Below are 23,104 nucleotides of genomic sequence, written 5' to 3' on the forward strand. Positions count from 1 at the left end.
ACTCAGCTGTTAAGTCCCATAGTGCTCAGAGCCATTTGAACCATTTTTTTTATACACTGGGAGAAACTGAAGTCTGCAACGGAGAACTGATGTTAATGAAGGGAGCGTTCTTCATTTGTTCATGAGCTTTGTAAAGATTGTTTACTGATATCTTCCACTATCACTCTTGATGTGGTGCTACTGGAGAACCTCAGTGAACTACACAATGATCGGTACAAACAACAACTGCAGAATTACTTTTTGGTATTCTTTATTTTAAAAACAATTCCTTTACTCCACATTTGGAGGACTGCTACCTTGGTGACAGCATCTGTATCACCTCCTGCCGATTCCGTTTCACAGCGATGTCCAGCGGCGTAAGGTCACTGGCATCTGTAGCCTCCCTGTCAGCACCTGCCACCAGAAGTGCAAACGCCGCCTCTGCCCGGCCCCACGACGCCGCACAGTGCAGCGGTGTCTGGGAGTAGGTACCTGCGGCGTTAGGATCGACGGAGTACATCGTGGAGTCCGTAAACAGCTGCACCATAGCTGCGTGGCCACTGCATGCAGCCAGGTGCAGAACAGTGCTCTCCTGCCTGGTCCTCGCTCCCACCTCGGCCCCAGCCTCCAACAGCAGCCTCGCCGCCTCCACATGCCCCCTGTCAGCTGTCCAGTGCAGGGCAGTCCAGCTCTCCCAGGCCTCATCCCTCGCTCCCACGTCGGCTCCCGCTGCCAGCAGGGCCCTCAGGTCCGCCGTTGCTCCCACCATAGCTGCCTTTATCAGCAGCCTGTTCTTGTCTTGCTTAGAAAAGTTCCTGCACAAAACATCCAGACACATACACTGTAACATTTCATCAGAATTTCTAAAATCGTTGAGGGAAGTGGCAACAAAACGACTATTCACGTTGGTGTGTAGAATGTATTATGAGTCTGGCGACATACAATCTGACTTTCGGAAAACATCATCCACGGTATTCCGAAGACGGCAAGAGCTGAGAAGTGCGAAAATTGTAGCACAATCAGCTTAACAGCTCATGCATCCAAGTTGCTGACAAGAATAATATACAGAAGAATGGAAAAGAAAACTGAGATTGCGATAGATGACTATCAGTTTGGCTTTAGGAAAGGTAAAGGCACGAGAGAGGCAATTTTGACATTGCGATTAATAATGGAAGCAAGACTAAAGAAAAATCAAGATACGTTTGTAGGATTTGTGGACCTGGAAAAACTGTTCGACAACGTAAAATGGTGCAAGATGTTCGAAATTCTGAGAAAAATAGGGGTAAGCTATAGGGAGAGAAGGGTCATGTACAGTATGTACAATAGCCAAGAGGTAATAATAAGAGTGTACGACCAAGAAAGATGTGCTCGAATTAAAAAGTGTGTAAGACAAGGATGTAGACTTTGGCCCCTACTGTTCAGTCAGTACACTGAGAAAGCAATGATCGAAATAAAAGAAAGGTTCAGGATTGGAATTAAAATTCAAGGTGAAATGATATCAATGATACGATTCGCTAATGACATTGCTATCCTGAGTGAAAGTGAAGAAGAATTGTATGATCTGATGAATGGAATAATCAGTCAAATGAGTACAGAGTATGGGTTGAGAGTAAATCGATGAAAGACGAAGATAATGAGAAGTAGTAGAAACAAGAACAGCGAGAAACTTAATATCAGGGTCGATGGTCACGAAGTAGGTGAAGTTAAGGAATTCTGCTACCTAGGCAGTAAAATAACGAGTGACAGACGGAGCAAGGAGGACATCAAAAACAGACTATCAGTGGCAAAAAGGGCATTCCTGGCCAAGAGAAGTCTACTAATATCAAATATCGGCCTTAATTTGAGGAAGAAATTTCTGAGAAGGTACGTCTGGAGTACAACATTGTATGGTAGTGAAACATGAAGTATGGGAAAGCTGGAACGGAAGAGAATAGAAGCATTTGAGATGTGGTGCTACAGACAAATGTCGAAAATTAGGTGGACTGATAAGGTAAGGAATGAGGAGGTTGTGTGCAGAATCAGAGAGGAAAGAAATATGTGGAAAACACTGATAAGGAAAAGAGACATGTATTAGTAGTGGGGCTATAGGGATATGAAGCCATTTTGTGGGTTGCTTACATAAGGAGTAGGTGTGCACTCTGTGGCAAACCTATTGTTCTCCTTTGATTGACATGTACTTAACCTATCGTTCTGTTAAGTGGTTTTCCATATCACCACACTTAACCTATTGTTCCCCCACCCCTCCCCCCTCTCTGCTACAGGTACACTTTCAGGTGTGAGTTATTGGAATAGGTTTCCCCTCTCACTACTATCAGTTTGATTGAATACTTAATTAAACTGATCAAACAGTTAACGTCTCTGGTGGGACAGTGCCATGCCCCCCTGCCATGCCCCCTGGTGGGAAGCTCAAATTCCATCAGGACAATGCAATTCTACTAACCTAAGAAAATGGCGGGAAAAATGGCACCTCCACTAACCTAAGTCATTCGACTGCCACCTCTTCCTAGGAATTGGCGGGAAAAAGACTCAGTTGATCGATCATTTGGAGGGTATTCGATTGTAGTGCATGGGATATTGTTTAAACAATTTAGACACTGTGTGGAGTATTGTTTATTTAAACAATTTAGGGGATGCAAAGCATTGTATGCAATATATGGAAATTGGTGGAGAGGAAGGATCTCATAACCGGAAAATCAAGGGTATTTGTTTATTTATAAAAAGAAATCAGTTTGTGGGGATTGGAATTCACTTGCTCATCATTTTCTGCTGTCTGGAAACAGGTAGGTCTTGTAAGAAGTAATGACATGGAGTTAACATGATGCATAATCTTGTGTATGGCACTGTACTCTGCGTGTCTTAACCTAATGTTTGGGTCTTTGTCAGAACTTAATCTATTGTTCTGTTAAGTGGTTTTCCATGTCACCCCCATTTCCTTAAAGTATTCTACGGCCATTGATACCAAATTAAGTAATTAGTTACATCCTCCCACCATTTTCTGGTACACTTTTAGAATTTCACATGCTTTTGAATGCCACTTCTGCCGCATTCTTCTTTACCACACACCACCTTAAACTTTTGTACAGCATTTTACATAAAAATTATGCAAACTAACCTAGTGTTATGCACTTAACCTGCAGTTCCACTCCATGTCACCCACTCATGCACTCCCTCCCATTAACTACTGCACCACTAACACCACATTGGTATAAAAAATTTATGCAAATTAATTAAATCGGTATTCTTCACATGTATGGGCTAGATTTTTTTTTAATTCGCAGCATCCTATTTGTTGGTGAAATCGATGGAAAATAGTTTAAATAAAAGATTGCTAATAAGGAACACATCCCAGCACTCGATGCCCGACGTCGCCGCCGCCCCCACCACAGCCTCCGCCGCCGCTGCAAGCCAACACTGGACGCAAGCCAGCACTAGCCAACGCTCCCACACCACTGCAGGTGAAAGTTGAGTCTATTTTCGTGCACACAGTTAGAATTCTTCGAGTGTTATACTGACGTCACAGAGCTCCAAGGCGTGCTCACCCAAGTCCCATATGCGATGACGCATCGCTGTGGTATGGTTCAGCACCGAGAGAGATGCTCCAATGCTGCCCAGAATAACACAGGATGCTTTGTCCCTCGCGATCCTAACAGAAACTGCGAGCTGTGTCTAGTGTGCACTAATACCCAGTGCGGCTAATGCTCCTGGGAGAAATGTTTGTGCTGCTGTCAATATACATACGTTGAATGTTCACACCGCTAAAAGGCCTGTGCAATCATGTGAAAACACCATTAATTATAAGTGCATTCTTTCTGTTTGGAAAGAAGTCACTGTCTAAGCACACACGGGGGAATTCAGAACAATTACGCAAACAGAATTCGAAGCACTGTCATACAGAAGAGAAAAATGTACCAAATATTCTGTATCCTACAGCTACAGGTCTGGAGGTGTCGTAATGGCACAGTGGCGTATGAGTGACGGCATCCTCGCCAGAGATGGATGGTCTGCTTCAACTTGTTTTAGAACACTTGCTTTCTCAGAACTTTCCATACATACCTTACCTCCATTCTTGTTCGAATCAGGTTGTAGACACTGCTATGTCCTGACACAAAGCATGTCTTGTTAATTAATAGAGCATTATGATTGTGTTTTGTACAGATCACCATATTGCACCGACAATTAAGCCCTGCCAAGTGCCCCTACATATCGTCAATTACGGAAAGACTTTTACTCAATTACACTGCTCTCATACTGAGGACAGAAGCTTGAATATTATAGCATGAAACCTATCTCTAACCATGTCGATGTAATACACACACAAAATCGCCCCTTTTACATCGTTCGCACATATCCCGCGAAGACGGACAGTACCGTATATACTCCTCACAGTGCTAGATATTTTTCCCCAGCCGACGATCACAAGTCATCCACCCCTAGCACACGACCAGTGCACCCTCAGCGAACTGAAGTCACTCTCAGAACTGTTCTACAAGTTTGGACTCGTTTTCCCTCAGCACAAACACACCACTGTTTCTGATCCGAACCTGCTTCCTTGCTTGCACGCTTTTCTACACCCATCTCCAGACTCGGGGTTTACAAGAACACATGTATTTTAGCATCGTTTGCCATAATATTATATCATTTTCATGGTACTTCTCGATATCAAACACTTGACAGCATCATACTGATCGCTAGCACAACATAATTCCCAAGATATAGACTGGAAATGATTTCTCTACAAACCCGAAACTTTAGCTAGGTGGTGAGTGCTGTAAACCAGTGACTATCTAGAAACTTGTCACATATGCGAAGACATTTACTCGGCGACTCGGAAAAAAATAGACAAAACTGATATTTCCAATCTTGAATACCGATGTCAGTGATGTAGATTCCAAATCATCCCTTTAGTTTACAAGGTCAACTAAAGTGTTTCTGATGTCTAGGGAACCAGCAAACATGTCTTCCACATGCTAGATGCACACACCACAATCGATTGCACCTTAACTAAAAATATATTGACTCTTCTCAAATTTTCACATGTTTACGAAAGCTATCCAACACACACTAAGTGTTAGTTCGCTATTCGTCCGTCTAAAGGACAACAGTTAACTGTGCTATATTCCTACAATCCTACAGGCCTTTGCATTCAGACAGCTCCTACAGTTAATGGAAACGTGAATCCTTCCTGCCAGAAGTCACCGGCGCTGCACGCCAAGCAAGCATAGACAGAATGATCCTACGAAATCGTTCACATCTATGTTTCATCACTATACTTACAATTATATGTTACCATTGCCGTTTCAATTGAATGACATTTGACAATGAGCGAAGTATCAGAAATACACCCTGCTGACAGCTGTGACTCTGGAAATAAAAATATCGGTACCCATTCTTATAACTTGGTATACTCTTCCCTTTGCTATCACAGTACTCCACATCAAATCCACACCTTCCTTATGACTGGACATAGTCCTTTCCTTTGCACATGTCGGAACACAAACACATATTTTATAAGCCTGATGCTCAAGATGAACCTATCACGCATCACCTACTATTACTAAGTATAATACTTCGTCAATAACTGATTGCCTCCGATACGAAATAATACTGACAGAAAATCAACCATGGATGGACATGTCCCCAAGTTTTTCTTGTGAGTGATACCACTGTGTCTTAGAAAGATAGGCGTCATCGCCTTACAAACCGCCAGATGTTAAGAAACATACTACTGTATATTACTGTCACAAGCAGTCTTGGTGCTACAGGTGCACACAAGTATCCATGTTAAAAGCTATACTTGCTTTACAAATTGAGGTACGACATTACCAATGAATCATATGGTTTTTCCAGACAAATATCAGGATGGTGATCATAGGAGTGTATATTATCAGACCGGCAGTCCAGTTACACGTAACCCACGATGCAACCTCGTCATAAAATCGCTCAATTCTGAAAGTGATTCGGCTAAGGAACGTGGTATGAAACTGGTATTTGCGAATCCCTCATGCATTCAGTCTCGATCCCGTGTCAGAGGTTCGGTGATGTATCCACTGGGCTATAGGTGATGAGTGATTGAGAAGGATCACAAACAGTAGAAGATGGTGTGCTGATTGAGGTCGTAAGAAAATGTACACTAACTTTCAGATCTCTAACGCTATGCTATCCGCTAGAAATGCTGTCTGGGATTTGGAATCAAGTCTCTCCATTCAACCACATACCCGCATTCGATCATATGGAGAAGTCATTTAATGATTACAACCACTACTCAGTCATATTTTTGGCACTCCCGTCTCTCGAAACGAGTCACCTTTCTCGAACCTGTCTGCTACAGTAAAATTACATCTTGCAACTGCTCCCATTTCTACAGCTTCGCGCATATGATCATCCCAATTTAAGTAAGAACTGAGCAGAAGTCGGAGAAAGCCATATCCACCACCTTCTGCAACCCATGTAGAAGCAGAGCGATCTTAGTTAGTGCAACAGGACCGTGTTTTGACCATTCAGTGGAAATGCGTGCATTGTGGTACATCTCCAAACGAGATACACATACTACACTATGAAGCAGAACTCCGTGTTGACAATGTGCAATGAATGGTGTCCTCCAAAACACTTACGCATCCACCAGCGCTGCGCTCTTTTGGCGCAGATGCCAGCAATACCGTTTGTCCCATTTTACAGAGCCAGCAGTTCATGTTCTGTGAACTGTGGTGGGCGTTTAAGTCTTTAGTACACAGTGATAGTTTCACAGTCCTTCTGCATCTTTCCATTACGCTCATGACAGTAGCGCATGAGCATTCGACGAGCTTCTCCATTTGTGGGATACTCGTTCACAGGCTCTGCATAATAACAATCAGCCCTTTGTCAAAGTCGTTGATCTCAATGGATTTCCCCATTTGTAGCCTGTATCTTTGCTAGGATGACCCTCTGTCCTTGTCTGCTCCACTCACATACTTTTGTTACCACTTCACATGCCAACAACGCCACCATGTGGAATCCAACGTCGCGGTGGGCAGTAGTCACGATGTTTTGGCATATCAGTGTATTATCACCATGTCTACATACTCTTTCTCAACATAAATTCTGCTCCCTAAGCTGATTTTCTTACTACTTTTACCAACAAACCTTTGCTTCAATTCATTTTCCTAATTCATTTTATTTTCTGCTATGACTCTCATTTCCTCATCATCCTCCTCTGACTGTCTCCTTATGGTGTTTTCCGGCTTTAGATAACCTGTTGTGGTTTTCAGACATCACTGCTTATGTATGTGAGCAACAAACTCTTTTAATCACACACTCGAAACAAGCCATAGCCTCACATCTGTGCTGAATATTCACTTCCTTTACATATAACTTCGATTTCTGCATACTCTTCCTTCACTATTTCTTTCTGAGAACCATGATGCACTTACACCCACAACTTTTCATTCACATAACGTCTAAGGTCCGCTGAATGGAAGTGAACAAGACTCTTCTCCCTCACCCATTTCCTTCAGGACTAACGTGTAAGATACATTACAATCATAGAAAGTAAACTGCAGTTGAGTGGTTCTGAACTGCAGATTGATCTCACTAAGAATCCAGAGAAAGATGCTGCATCTGTCATATGGACAGAATCTCAAACTTCAGCTATCACGCCATCATAACTCAAAAATGATTTTTCTCACAGTTGTAACCTCTGCTTTACCCAAAATTTCAAAAACAGGAAAACACCTTTATCTGTTCTTCGACACATGGTCATCACCTCAGTAAGTGGTACTATGAGTGTGGAAAACGTGCACATGTGTGACACAACTCACCGCATGTGAGAGATGGTGGCATCATCAGGTGGAGGAGTGTGGTGGTTAGCCGTAGGCAGTGCAGCCACATAAGGAGTCTGGCCACCGTCACTGTGGGGCTGAGAGCCAGTGGTGGGTCTGCCCCCTGGAGTGGCTGCCGTGCTGCACAGAGAGAGACACTGTGTGGGCGAGTGTACTCACATGGGAGCCCAGGGTCTCATACTACAGGCAGTGCTGGTGAGGGATTGTCCATGACGACAATAGAACACATCTTATTGCTAAGATCTGTTAGTTACTTTACATATTGCTTCTTCTGAGTTCCGCATAGCAGCCGCTTATCATATCACGCAATACACTGTTCCACATTAAACACAAATTATAGGTATATACAAATAAAAGTGGCCCAGAGAACAAAGTTACCGGGTGCAGAGAAACACAGCAGAGGAAAGGAAATACAGTACTAACCTGACTATAGCAGATGTTGGAAGTGACCACCATTAATGTCTTAGTACTTTTGGGCCCTGGTCAGCAAATTGCTGAAGGCGGATAGAAGATGGACTGCTGGAATTGCTGCAGTCTCATCAAAAATATTCTGCTGCAGTTCTTGATGACTATGGCAGTTGTTTTGATACACCTTAGACTTGAGGGCTCCCCTCACAAAGTAAATGCACACTGACAAATCAGTCGACCAAGTAGGCCAGCTAGGGACACAAGCAGCCTGACCTTCGCTAACAACTCTGTCAGGTGTGAAGATTGTGTAAATGTACTCCAGCGTTTGGCCAGCTGTATGGGCAGTTGTTCCTGTTGGAAGTAACTGAAGATCTTTTCCTCTTCTGTTAATACTGTCTCAAATGGTTTCAAAATGTTGGCAATGTAACAAGTGGAAAGCAGTGTCTGATGAAAGAAGATGGGATCAGTAATGCAGTGTGCAAACACTGCTGTGCAGACCTTGTGCTTCTCTCAGTTGTCATAGCCACTCAGGTGAAAAAATGCTTCATCAGAAATAAAGAACCGATACACGACCAAGCCATTTACTGTTATATCAGCGAACACCCATTCACCAAACTGGAGGCGTTGAGGTGCATCTCCTGCTTTTAATGCATGAACAACAGACACTCAGTAGGGACATATCTGCAGATCCTGTATGATGCCATTTTCGGACTAAACGTGGCATGGCACTCTTGGATGGCAGTTTGACACGGTTAAAATTCTCAGCAAACAACTGACCACGTAGTATCCATTACCTTGTTGTCATATAGTATGTTCTATCGTGTCCACTCATCTGGGCCACTTTTATTTGATCCATCCTGTACAATCGTCAATAACTGTGCTGGAGTGACATAAGTAGTACTGGAGAGGACTGTTTCAATGTATGACATCAAAAATCGCATAAATTAGAATGGCAATATCCTTTTAATGTATTTAATGTGGTACTATCATTATGACTCAGTACTTAAGGTATCTGTAGCTCGTATGTTAGGGACAGGGCTGTAGAAGGTATAGACAGTAAGCATAGACAGTAGGCATGTGAACAACAGCTTTCCAACTGAGTAGGAGAAGAAATTCAGACAAAAATGCGGCTCAGAAAGTTGAGTTCGATTTTGTGACATATTACAACTTCCTGAAGATGGGCAGCAGCCTTTTCAGTAGTTGTAGGGGAAACAGTCTGGATGACTGACTGATCTGGCCTTGTAACATTAACCAAAATTGCCTTGCTGTGCTGGTACTGCGAACGGCTGAAACCAAGGGGAAACTACAGCCGTAATTTTTCCCGAGGGCATGCAGCTTTACTGTATGGTTAAATGATGATGCCGTCCTCTTGGGTAAAATATTCCAAAGGTAAAATAGTCCCCCATTCGGATCTTCAGAAGGGGTCATTATCAGATGAAAGAAAACTGGCATTCTATGGATCGGAGTGTGGAATGTCAGATCCCTTAATCGGGTAGGTAGGTTAGAAAATTAAAAAATGGAAATGGATACGTCAAAGTCAGATATAGTGGGAATTAGTGAAGTTTGGTGGCAGGAGAAACAAGACCTTTTGTCAGGTGAATACAAGGTTATAAATACAAAATGAAATACAGGTAATGCAGGAGTAGGTTTAATAATGAATAAAAAAGAAGGAATGTGGGTAATGTACTATGAACACCATAGTGAATGCATTTTGTAGCCAAGATAGACATGAAACCTAAAACCTGTCACAGTAGTAAAAATTTATATGCCAACTAGCTCCGCAGATAATGAAGAGATTGAAGAAATACGTGATGAGATAAAAAAATTATACCGAAAGTGAAGGAAGACGAAAATTTAATAGTCATGGGTGACTGGAATTCGATAGTAGGAAAAGGAAGAGAAGGAAAAGTAGTAGGTGAATATGGAATGAGGGCAAGCAATGAAAGAGGAAGCTGCCTGGAGAATTTTGCACAGAGCATAACTTACTCATACCTGACACTTGGTTTAAGAAATATGAAAGGAGGTCGTATGCGTGGAAGAGGCCTGGACACACTGGAAGGTTTCAGATGATTATATAATGGTAAGACAGAGATTCAGGAACATGGTTTTAAATTGTAAGACATTTCAAGGGGCAGCAACCTATAGTTTATGAACTGTCGATTAAAACTAAAGAAACTGCAGAAAGGTGGGAATTTAAGAAGATGGGACCTGGATAAACTGAAAGAACCAGATGCTGTAGAGAGTTTCAGAGATAGCATTAGGGAACGATTGACAAGAATGGGGGAAGGAAATACAGTAGAAGAAAAATGGGTAGCTTTGAGAGATGAAATAGTGAAAGCAGCAGAGGATAAAGTAGGTAAAAAGATGTGGGCTAGTAGAAATCCTTGGGTAACAGACGAGATATTGAATTTAATTTATGAAACGAGAAAATATAAAAATGCAGTAAATGAAGGAGGCAAGAAGGAATATAAACGGGCAAATGATCATCTTAATATTGATCTAAAAATAGAAAATGTGGATATTTATTTAAAAAATGTATCTGATAGTAGATGGCCACTATGGCCAAGCGGTTCTAGGCACTTCAGTCCGGGACTGCACAGCTGCTATGGTCGCAGGTTCAAATCCTGCCTCCGGCATGGATGTGTGTGATGTCGTTAGGTTAGTTAGATTTAAGTAGTTCTAAGTCTAGGGGACTGATGACCTCAGATGTTAAGTCCCATAGTGGTTAGAGCCATTTGAACCATTTTTTTAACTGATAGTAGGCTCTCAGTTATTCAAAATGGTTCAAATGGCTCTGAGCACTATGGGACTTAACTTCTGTGGTCATCAGTCCCCTAGAACTTAGAACTACTTAAACCTAACTAACCTAAGGACGTCACACACATCCATGCCCGAGACAGGATTCGAACCTGCGACCGTAGCAGTCGCGCAGTTCCGGACTGAGCGCCTTAACCGCGAGACCACCGCGGCCGGCGATTCTCAGTTATTACGAACAGTGTCTTGATATACATAGTCCGGAACGTTAGCAAAGATACCTGTCTTCATGATGTTAACAGAGTAAACAAGTAAAATATATAACCATCAATGGCATCGTCATAAATGCTAAACAGTCATGACCCATAATGTCAGGTTATCGCTGGCATTCTGTTCTTGATCCGGTAATTGAATACACAAATATTTGTGATCAGAGACCGCTGTGGTATATACAAAATTTAATGACATTTGATCGGTATTACCTACATGGTAACTATGTGACGCCTAGTCAGCCTATGTCCTTAGTTTTCCAGACGAAATCTTTTGGCGACCTGACCTCATCGCCATTTTCAATGCCCTTGAGTTTTCAGTTTTTTCTAGGGGAGAGCCACTGTGCAATACAAAGGGCAAGTATAGATATAAATTCTGAGAGATATCTGGCATGGCTTTTGTAGCTGCCCATCAACATGCATTTCACGGGACAGACACCACTAAGGAAACTAAGTGGCTGGGGGATATTGACATGCTGGAGGTTGTAAACTCGTAGGCTCATACATAGACAGACCTGGGAGAGTAGCTGAATATCTAGTGCATGCATACCTGGTTTCTGCGGGTGGCTCTGCAAGCAGGCGAGTCAGTTCTACAACAGAGTGCGGGTGGCTGACCGTAGCATCTGCCCAGCCCTGCGTCATCACCACCTGGTGGGTGTGGGCCTTGATGAACGCGACGGCGGCCTGCTTCAGGCTGGAGCAAGAGTGCCTCAGCGCGTGCACAGCTGCTGCTGCAGCGCTCTCCACCGACAGCTGTCCGACCACCTGCTGCTCACAGACGTCCTTCTGGTCTGACGAGCTGTGCTCTGCGACCACTGGCATCTGGGGTGTGACGCTGGGCTGCTGGTGGGCTACGTCTCGTTCTGTTGTAGGCAGCTCTGAAACAAGGCGTCAGTGAAGGATTACTTACCCTTCCCCAGCCTCAGGTAGACCTTTATTGAGCAACAGTCGTGTCGATCATGAGATCCTTAGCACACCAGAAGATGCCAAAGGTGACCAGCTGCAAATCTTTAACAGTGCCGTTTATAAGACGCGGATTTGTTTCAGCACATTCCGTTTGCACAACTAGTTCCAGAACTGATGCAGACTTCACTTTCTTCGTTTTTTCTACTGTTACCTGCCCAGGAAGTCATTCTAAATAGAGATCAAGCACAATATTAACAACTACAGTAAGACACGGAGATGATAAAACTTGTGGGTTAGCGATGTTCATACACTTTGTGTATACCTGGCTGAAAATAACTTACAAGTTGGTGGCACCCTCCATCGGTAATACTGGAATTCAGTATGGTGTTGGCCCCCCTTTAGCCTTGATAACAGCTTCCACTCTCACAGGCATTCGTCCAATCAGGTACTGGAAGGTTCCTTGGGGAATGACAGCCCGTTCTTCATCGAGAGCTGCACTGAGGAAAAGCATCCATGTCGGTCGGTGAGGCCTGGCACGAAGTCGGCGTTCCAAAACATCCCAAAGGTGTTCTGTAGGATTCAGGTCAGGATTCTGTGCATGCCAGTCCATTACAGCGATGTTATTTCGTGTAACCATTCCGCCACAGGCCGTGCATTATGAATAGGTGCTCTATCATGTTCGCCATCTGCCATCTGCAAATTGCTCTTCAACAGTCGGAACCAAGAAAGTGCTTAAAACATTAATGTAGGCCTGTGCAGTGATAGTGCCTCGTAAAACAACAAGGGGTGCAAGCCTCCTTCATGAAAAACACGACCACACCGTAACACCACCACCTCTGAATTTTACTGTTGGCACTGCACACGCTGGCAGATGACGTTCACCGGGCGTTCGCCATACCCACACCCTGCCATCGGATCGTCACATTGGTTACCGTTATTCTTCACTTGCACTGTTCAGTCGTTTAATGTTTACGCTTCTTACACCAAGCGAGGTGTCGTGTGGCATTTCCTGTCGTGATGTGTGGCTTATGAGCAGCCGCTCGACCATGAAATCCAAGTTAACTCACCTCCCTCCTAACTGTCATAGTACTTGCAGCGGACCCTGATGCAGTTTGGAATTCCTGTGTGACGGCCTGGATAGATGTCTGCCTATTACACATTACGACCCTCTTCAACTGTCGGCAGTCTCTGTTAGTCAACAGACCAGGCAGCAGACGACCGACGCTTGTGTCTTTTCTGACCACGCGAAATCGTCTACAGCGCCTCTCCAGGGGTCGTGACCATATCGGTTAGACCCTATGTGATTTGAAAACCGTGGTCTGGTCAGATGAGTCCCGGTTTCAGTCGATAAGAGCTGATGGTTGCGATCGAGTTTGGCGCAGACCCCGTGAAGCCATGGATCCACATTGTCAACAAGGCACTGTCCAAACTGATGGTGGCCCTTTGATGGTCTGGGTTGTGTTTACCCAGAATGGATTGGTTCCCCTGGATGTTCAGCTACTTGCAGGCTATTCCACAAGATTTCGGGATTGCAGCCGGATCTCATCGACTTCTTTCCACGATATTTCGGCTGACAACCTTACAGCCATCTTCAGGCGAGTGTTTGACACTGGAGATTGCTAGTGCAAGTCGCTCTATTTATACGTAAAAATGCCGCAGGCGCGCATGCGCAAGTTACCGTAGCAAGCGCGCCACCTGTCGATTCCAAGGCCCTCTACAAGATTACTGCATCTATGGAGCGCAATCGAATGCGTGAAAAAAGTAAAACATGCACGCAGACGTGTCCAAAACAATAAAATTTCAATATTAAAATTACTTGTCGCTCGACGTGTCAGAAGCCATAAAAAGTTTTCTTTTGGTTGAAATTAAAGAAATCAACGGGTCCCAGGCCTTATTCAATAAAAAGCCGCCATCACGATTAATGAGATTATCCGCTAAACGTATTTCCACGGATTCCTTCACAACTGAATCCCAGAAGGATCTCGATGGGGCCAAGATTTTCGTGGACGAATAATCCATAGTATGTCCTGTGGAAATAGAATGTTCGGCTATAGCCGACTTACTTGGCTGTAAAAGGCGAGTGTGGCGCTCATGTACAACGAAGCGGTCGTGTACTGTGCATGTGGTTTGACCAATGTAGGCTTTCCCACACTCGCAAGGTATTTTATAAATTCCAGCCTTCCGTAATCCCAAGTCATCCTTGGCTGAGCCCAGAAGAGCACGAGTCTTTGTAGGTGGCCGGAAGATTTTCACACGATGTTTCTTTAAAATTCTGCCTACTTTCGATGAAATGTTCCCGACATATGGGAGAAATACTCTGGACTTAAACACCTCCTTATCCTCTCGATCTTGTTGGTGGTCACGTTTTTTCCTCCTTAAAGCAGTACTGACCTGATGTGCAGAATATCCATTATGTTGAAATACAGATTTCAAGTGCTCTAATTCGTCTGCAAGGCTGTCTTTATCAGACACGACATGTGCCCTATGCACCAACGTTCGAAGGACGCCCATAGTTTGTGACGGGTGATGACAGCTTGACGCCTGCAGGTACAGATCCGTATGCATGGGTTTTCGATAGACCGAATGCCCCAATGACCCATCTACCCTGCGTTTAACCATGACGTCCAGAAATGGCAGGCAACCATCCTTTTCAACTTCCATCGTAAACTGAATGTTTGTGTGGATGGAATTCAGATGTTGTAAAAACCTTGAAAGGTCTTCTTCACCGTGAGGCCACACTACAAAGGTATCGTCCACGTACCGCCAGAAGACTGTTGGTTTCAACATCGCCGAATCGAGAGCCCTCTCCTCCAAGTCTTCCATATAAAAGTTTGCCACTCGATTCGGCGATGTTGAAACCAACAGTCTTCTGGCGGTACGTGGACGATACCTTTGTAGTGTGGCCTCACGGTGAAGAAGACCTTTCAAGGTTTTTACAACATCTGAATTCCATCCACACAAACATTCAGTTTACGATGGAAGTTGAAAAGGATGGTTGCCTGCCATTTCTGGACGTCATGGTTAAACGCAGGGTAGATGGGTCATTGGGGCATTCGGTCTATCGAAAACCCATGCATACGGATCTGTACCTGCAGGCGTCAAGCTGTCATCACCCGTCACAAACTATGGGCGTCCTTCGAACGTTGGTGCATAGGGCACATGTCGTGTCTGATAAAGACAGCCTTGCAGACGAATTAGAGCACTTGAAATCTGTATTTCAACATAATGGATATTCTGCACATCAGGTCAGTACTGCTTTAAGGAGGAAAAAACGTGACCACCAACAAGATCAAGAGGATAAGGAGGTGTTTAAGTCCAGAGCATTTCATCGAAAGTAGGCAGAATTTTAAAGAAACATCGTGTGAAAATCTTCCGGCCACCTACAATGACTCGTGCTCTTCTGGGCTCAGCCAAGGATGACTTGGGATTACGGAAGGCTGGAATTTATAAAATACCTTGCGAGTGTGGGAAAGCCTACATAGGTCAGACCACACGCACAGTACACGACCGCTTCGTTGAACATGAGCGCGACACTCGCCTTTTACAGCCAAGTAAGTCGGCCATAGCCGAACATTCTATTTCCACAGGACATACTATGGATTATTCGTCCACGAAAATCTTGGCCCCATCGAGATCCTTCTGGGATTCAGTTGTGAAGGAATCCGTGGAAATGAGTTTAGCGGATAATCTCATTAATCGTGATGGCGGCTTTTTATTGAATAAGGCCTGGGACTTTTTATGGCTTCTGACACGTCGAGCGACAAGTAATTTTAATATTGAAATTTTATTGTTTTGGACACGTCTGCGTGCATGTTTTACTTTTTTCACGCATTCGATTGCGCTCCATAGATGCAGTAATCTTGTAGAGGGCCTTGGAATCGACAGGTGGCGCGCATGCTACGGTAACTTGCGCATGCGCGCCTGCGGCACTTTTACGTATAAATAGAGCGACTTGCACTAGCAATCTCCACCGATCAGAGGGTTGGATCCCCTCATTCGAAGGCGTCAGATTGCAAAGCCTGGGCTACTCTCAGGTTGGAATATCCGTCTTCGAAGATTGTGTCCGTCGTCTGTCTGTCTGTCTGCGCGCCGCTTCCTGCTGTAGCTGTTCGTCCGTCCGTCCGTCCGTCCGCCTGCCTGCTCGCTGTCCGTCACCGCTGCTGCCTGCCGTCCGTCCGTTTGTTCGCCGCCGCCGCCGCCGCCGCCGCCGCCTGGTCGCCGCCAGCCGGTGCTCGTCGCCGCCGTCGCCGTCCGTCCCTGGTCGCCGCCGTCGTCGCTGTCCGTCTCTGGTCGCCGTCCGTCCCTGGTCTTTGGCCGTCTTCGTCTTCCTCCGTCCTCGTCCTCCTCCGTCTTTGTCTTCGTCTGTCCCCTGTTTGTGTCCTTTCCTTTTCGTTCTGTGCGTTATTGTTTCTCCCTGACGTCATGTCCACCCCCACCACCACCGCTACCACCACCGCCGTAGTTTACACTTCCCCTTCCGCCGCCTCCACCACTATAACGTGGTGTGCCCAGTCCCACCCCCCTCCTTCCATCCCACGTCTTCTCACTCTCCCTTCGCCCTCGCTCTTTGTCGCCCCCTCTCCAGCTTCTTCCTCCTGCTCTGATCCTTTCCCCCCACTCCCCCAGCCTGTCACTGCAGCTCCGGCTAGGGTGGTGGCCCGTCGGGCCACTGTCCATGCCCAGCTCTCGCCGTCGCCGTCACCGTCTCCGTCTCCGTCACCGTCTCCGGCGCTGACTGCTGCGTCCATGCCGAGACCTGTCCCTTCCCACCACCTCCCTATAGCTCCCGTCCCTCTTGTCACCACCCGCCCTTCTGCCGCCGTTAAGCGCCCTAGTTGCACCACCACCTCCTCCGCCCCCAAAAAGACCCCGCCCCGTCCTCCTTCCCCCCCCCAGGGTGCCATGGATATCTCCCCACCTGGCCCTGCTCCCCCCACCTCTTCCTCCTCCTCCTCCCCCCCCTCTTTCTACAAATACCTCCTCTCCCGTCCCGATCCTTCCCTTCTTGAGGCCCAGAATCTCTCCCTCCTTCTCCGCCAACACTTCCCTGGTGCCCCTATCTCTCTCCTCACTCCCAGATGGGATTCCGTTCTCATCTCCTCCCCCAGCCCCACCCTCCATACTGACATCCTCTCCCGCCTCCCCATCACCCGTTTTGGCCCCAACGCCTCCCTCACCCCGGCTCCTTCCCCATCTCCTACCCGCCAACCCCAACCTCTGCGTCGCCCGCCGACCCTCACCGCCGTGATCACTCGGCTCAGTCCGTCACTCACGGAGGAGGAGGTGTTGGCGGAGCTCAAGGCGCATCCCATGCTGGAGGTGCGGGCGGTCCGCCGCATTTTCAACTCGGCCGGCCCCACCCGCCTTATGCAGGTCTTCTCTGAGGACGCCCCCTCCATTGACCGTCTCCTGAAGGAGGGTGCCCTCAACTTCAACCAGCGTTACAGGGTCGACCCCTCCCATTCCCCTCCTCAATCCCTGCGCTGCCAGAGGTGTCTGCGCTATAACGCGCACCCCACCGCTGAGTTCCACGAGGCCCCCACCTGCCCGCATTGTAGGCAAGCGCACTTCCTCAGGCAGTGCCCTAACCTCCAGTCCCCTCCTTCCTGTAATACCTGCCATCTTCCCCATCCCACCTACTCCCAAAAGTGTAAAGCCCGACCCCGTCGCTCCGCAATCTTCCTCTCCCTGGACCTCGAACGTGCGTATGACCGCGTATGGCATTCCGGTCTCCTCTTCAAGCTCCAAACCTTCGCCCTTCCCATTAACTACGTCCGTCTGATCGGCTCCTTTCTCTCCCGCCGTCCTTCCTATGTCACCATCCATAACACAGATTCCTACACCTTTTTCCCCTCTGCCAGTGTGCCCCAAGGCTCCGTCCTCTCCCCCCTTCTGTACCTTTTGTACACGGCGGACATGCCGCTGCTGTCACCCCCCTGTCCACCTTCTCCTGTTTGCCGATGACACCGCCTTCCTTGCCCTTGCCCCCACCCTACAGCGCTCCCAACGCCTTCTCCAATCCCATCTTGACCGGTTCACCGCTTGGTGCAACCAGTGGTTGCTCAAGGTCAATCCCTCCAAAACCCAGGCGATCATTGTAGGCAAGACCACCCCTTCCTTCCGCCTCCTTGATTTCTATCTCACCATCTATGGCCGTCCTATCGCCCTCACTCCCACCCTTAAGTACCTTGGCGTCACCCTCGACCGTCGCCTCACCTGGACTCCCCACCTCCGGACAATCCAAGCCAAGGCATGCTCCCGACTCAGTCTCCTCAAGCTCCTCTCCGGCCGTACGTTGGGTCTGGACCCCTCCACCATCCTCCACACCTATAAGTCCCTCATCCGCCCTATCCTTTGTTATGCCCATCCAGCTTGGATCTCCGCCCCTCCCCCCTACCTTTTATAAATCCCTCCAAATCCTTGAACATCATGCTCTCCGCCTCACCTATCGCATCCGTATCCCCTCTCCCACGCGGATCCTGTACGATCTCATCCCCTTCCCCCATCTCCTTCTTTTCCTTGAAAGGATACGGATCCTGTACACCTCCCGCAAACTCGATCCTCCTCACCCGCTCGTCTCCACAATCCTCTCCTACCCCCGCCCACTGCTGCGCCTATATTCCCACGTCCCACCCGGTCTCCATCTCTCCACCCTCCTTACCCTCTCCCAAGGTGGCTTGCGCCAGCTCCCCCTGATGATGCCCTCCTCCCCTCCATCTACCCCTCCTACCAACTTTGATCCTCCCGCCCTCCTCCTGTGTTTGCTCCTCTGGGCACCCTCCCTCCCTTCTCTCCCTTTTCCCTCCCTCCTCCTTTTCTCGCCCCTCCTCCCCCGGGCCTCCCCTCCCCTGTCCCTCTCCTCCTGCCCCCGTCTCCTCAGCCATTGGCATCCTTTTTCTCCCCTCTCCCCCACCTCACCCCTGTTCCCCTCTTGGCAGGTCCCCGGACTCGCACATGCTACGTGGACATTCGCGCGCCGGAGATCACCGCCATCTGTGTTTCGTGTGTGCCGTCGTGTTTAGTGTTCAGTGTTCGCCGTCACACTCCCTCGTTCACCAGTGCCATCGTCATCTTCAGTGTTTGTGCGTCGTCTCATCAGTTAGCAGTGTGGATTATCGACGAGTGTGAATGGCTCCGTGTTTGTCTCTATGTGTCTCCTGTTTTATTGCCCACCGTTCTGTAACTTGTGTCTTCTCACTGTTTTTGATGCTTGTGTCTTCTATGGCTGAAGAGCAGCGTAGTGTGCTGCTGACAGCCTGCCTGTTGTACAGGCTTTAAAATAACAATAAAGTAAAAAAAAAACTAGCAATCTCCAGTGTCAAACACTCGCCTGAAGATGGCTGTAAGGTTGTCAGCCGAAATATCGTGGAAAGAAGTCGATGAGATCCGGCTGCAATCCCTAAATCTTGTGGAATATTCGATACGCCCGGAAAACTTCAAGAGTTACTTGTAGGCTATTTGCAGCCATTCGTGGAGTTCATGTTCCAAAACGACGACCGACTTTTTATGGATGACAATGCGCCATGTGACTGGGGCACAAATGATCGCTACCTCCTCCCACCAGCATGAGGCGTGCTTTAAGACTGTTTATGCCTCTGAGAGACGACAGGACATAGGCACCCCGCGGTGTCTGTGTGCAGTGTGTCCGGCCTATCATCCTGTTTTCTGCCCCTCGTGAAAGGCAGTAGGCCGAGCGTAACTGAAGTTCCTGATTCACTCCAAAAATATCATTCTCGGCTTAGAGACACTCATTCTTATGCTTCTCTACTTGAATATCACTGTCTTCATGAAATCTCATCGTCCCAGTACCAGAGAATACGAAAGGACTTCTAGCAACACTGGGAAACGTCAGCGAACATTTTGTCTCTGAAGAAAGAAATTTCCCCCAGGCTTTAATCTATCGCCTGTAATCGCTTGTTGCAAATGCTTTGGAATATATTGTGTGTGTTCTACTGTAATGCTGAGAGATATTTCAAACGTGTGTATGCCAGCACTGAGTTCATAAATTTAGCTGTTGTCTGTTCATATATATACTCCAAAATAAATCTTTGAGAAAATGGCAGTGATACATTCTACAGTCAGGCTTCGATTAACACTGTAATGATGTGTGGAACAGGTATGCAACAGGTAAGTAAATGTCACTCTAAGTAATATAGGGTACAGAACCAAAAGCAATGATGTTACGGATTCAGTGGCGGATACATATGTGGGGCACGCCCCTCCCCCCTTCCCCCCCCCCCCCCCCGCACCATTGTGGGGCAAGTTAGCCCACAAACAATTCGTTCGTTTCTTCCCTTAGTCGACTCAACTGAATCGAGTAGTTGTACTTTCCTGTGTAGCGTCCGCATCATCGTATTTTATACGTTCCTGTCTGTCACATAGATAGCTAACATACACCTACGAGAAAAGTCGCGGCCATTCTAGTGATCTCGATACATTATTCTATCTGGCATTTGTTGGGGAAAAATCGTAAACATTCTAATGTTTTCTTGTACAGAGAACTTTCGATGCGTAGCGTTACAGATACGGACTATTCGCCGAGTAGGAAGCTAGTTTACATTCAGAAGCAGAAGTATTAAGACTGAAGAATCAATAAGTAAAAAGTCCTGATTGTAGCAAGTGCAAGTGTGAAGATTAGTCGAGGGTAAGAGTGATCAGTTGATTGTGAAGTATTAATAACTGTAATTCACAGTAGTTTCTCAGTAAAAGTATTGCTACGAGACTGGTAACAATATGTTTACTAATAAATAAGTAAAGGTAGCTCAAGACATCTTTAGCGCCCCCTGCTTGACGTTTTTCTGTATCCGCCACCGTACAGATTTCGTTCATGATAGTGCCATGACTGTCACTCAAAACAGTTATTAAATCACGAAATAAATCTACCACAATATGATTAGTTACCACCAAATGCATTACTTGAAACAAGAAATGTGTTTGGAAATTACGGGAAAAAATACATACCTGTACTACTGGTTCTTAAATGACTGACTGTGACTACCGAATCAAATCCTGAAAAAGAAATTCATATAAATTTCACTGCATAAATTTGGCACGTATTTCAGTACTTATTATAAATTTACTATTCACTATCATACCCAAAATTATAACAGGCAGCTGAAATAAGAAAAATCTTTACCTGTAATGACATCTGTATCATTGTAGTCAGAAGCTATGACCGCTGCCACAAAAATGCACGTGAACCAGCAAATGCTTCTGTAGAACATAATGCAAGGTCAAATGTGTTGGGCCAAGTAAATAACTTTTGCTTCAAAATATCTTCAGAAAAGTTGCACGCTGATCAACAACCTGTAATTTTATCAATAAATGTAGTTACAAATCTCGTTTTCTTTCACCAAGGTCTACAGGAGATCAATTAGTGTAAATCTGTGCTTCAGTCTAATTTCGACTACATAATTCACAAGAATGGGATTTTCATTCTGCAGCGGAGTGTGCGCTGATATGAAACTTCCTGGCAGATTGAAACTGTGTGCCAGACCGAGACTCGAACTCGAGACCTTTGCCTTTTTCGGGCAAGTGCTCTACCAACTGAGCTACCCAAGCACGACTCAGGACCGCTCCTCACAGCTTCAATTCTGCCAGTACCTCGTCTCCTACCTTCCAAACTTCCCAGAAGCTCTTCTCCCGAGTTCGAGTCTCGGTCCGGCACACAGTATTAATCTTTCAGGAAGTTTCACGTAATTTACAAGTTCAAATGGTTCAAATGGCTCTGAGCACTATGCGACTTAACTTCTGAGGTCATCAGTCGCCTAGAACTTAGAACTAATTAAACCTAACTAACCTAAGGACATCACAAACATCCATGCCCGAGGCAGGATTCGAACCTACGACAGTAGCGGTCGCCCGGTTCCAGACTGTAGCGTCTAGAACCGCTCGGCCACCCCGGCCGGCAATTTACAAGTCTGAGATCACTTCATTTAACGCAATATCTATACTGGCTGATTTCCAAAATCGTTTCATAAATTTTTAATTCCGTTTACATCGTATTAATTGTGAGAAAGTGCTTTCCAAACTGTGTATGGTGTTTTGTCGCACCCAAATCATTTGTATTGATATCGGTAACAAGTTCGCTTTTTCGAATATAACTGTATTATACAGGGTGATTCAAAAAGAATACCACAACTTTAAAAATGTGTACTTACTGAAAGAAACATAATATAACCTTCTGTTATACATCATTACAAAGAGTATTTAAAAAGGTTTTTTTTTCACTCAAAAACAAGTTCAGAGATGTTCAATATGGCCCCCTCCAGACACTCGAGCAATATCAACCCGATACTCCAACTCATTCCACACTCTCTGTAGCATATCAGGCGTAACAGTTTGGATAGCTGCTGTTATTTCTTGTCTCAAATCATCAATGGTGGCTGGGAGAGGTGGCCGAAACACCATATCCTTAACATACCCCAATAAGAAAAAATCGCAGGGGGTAAGATCAGGGCTTCTTGGAGGCCAGTGATGAAGTGCTCTGTCACGGGCTGCCTGGCGGCCGATCCATCGCCTCGGGTAGTTGACGTTCAGGTTTCATAACTAACCTTTTTCGTAGGACTCTCCACACAGTTGATTGTGGAATTTGCAGCTCTCTGCTAGCTCTGCGAGTCGATTCTCCTGGGCTGCGAACAAATGCTTGTTGGATGCGTGCTACATTTTCATCACTCGTTCTCGGCTGTCCAGAACTTTTCCCTTTGCACAAACACCCATTCTCTGTAAACTGTTTATACCAACGTTTAATACACCACCTATCAGGAGGTTTAACACCATACTTCGTTCGAAATGCACGCTGAACAACTGTCGTCGATTCACTTCTGCCGTACTCAATAACACAAAAAGCTTTCTGTTGAGTGGTCGCCATCTTAGCATCAACTGACGCTGACGCCTAGTCAACAGCGCCTCAAGCGAACAAATGTACAACTAAATGAAACTTTATAGCTCCCTTAATTCGCCGACAGATAGTGC

General features: G+C 46.1%; 1 protein-coding gene across 4 annotated transcripts in view; it reads right to left on the reverse strand.

Annotated features, from left to right (window-relative positions):
• Positions 1 to 233: 233 nt before the first annotated feature.
• LOC126427251 (ankyrin-1-like) overlaps positions 234 to 23,104 on the reverse strand; it is a 35,556-nt gene continuing 12,685 nt past the window's right edge. For 3 of the 4 annotated variants that reach the window (XM_050089495.1, XM_050089494.1, XM_050089496.1), the window contains 5 exons: positions 21,267 to 21,436; positions 21,092 to 21,139; positions 11,775 to 12,102; positions 7,773 to 7,913; positions 234 to 794 (listed from right to left, as the gene is read on the reverse strand). In XM_050089495.1, the coding sequence (XP_049945452.1) occupies positions 293 to 794; positions 7,773 to 7,913; positions 11,775 to 12,102; positions 21,092 to 21,139; positions 21,267 to 21,354 (1,107 nt within the window). In that variant the 5' untranslated portion in view covers positions 21,355 to 21,436 and the 3' untranslated portion in view covers positions 234 to 292. The remainder of the gene's footprint in view (positions 795 to 7,772; positions 7,914 to 11,774; positions 12,103 to 21,091; positions 21,140 to 21,266; positions 21,437 to 23,104) is intronic. The other variant, XM_050089497.1, reaches the window with a different exon arrangement.

The sequence above is a fragment of the Schistocerca serialis genome, chromosome 11 (genome assembly GCF_023864345.2).
Source record: "Schistocerca serialis cubense isolate TAMUIC-IGC-003099 chromosome 11, iqSchSeri2.2, whole genome shotgun sequence".
Classification (NCBI taxonomy): domain Eukaryota; kingdom Metazoa; phylum Arthropoda; class Insecta; order Orthoptera; family Acrididae; genus Schistocerca; species Schistocerca serialis.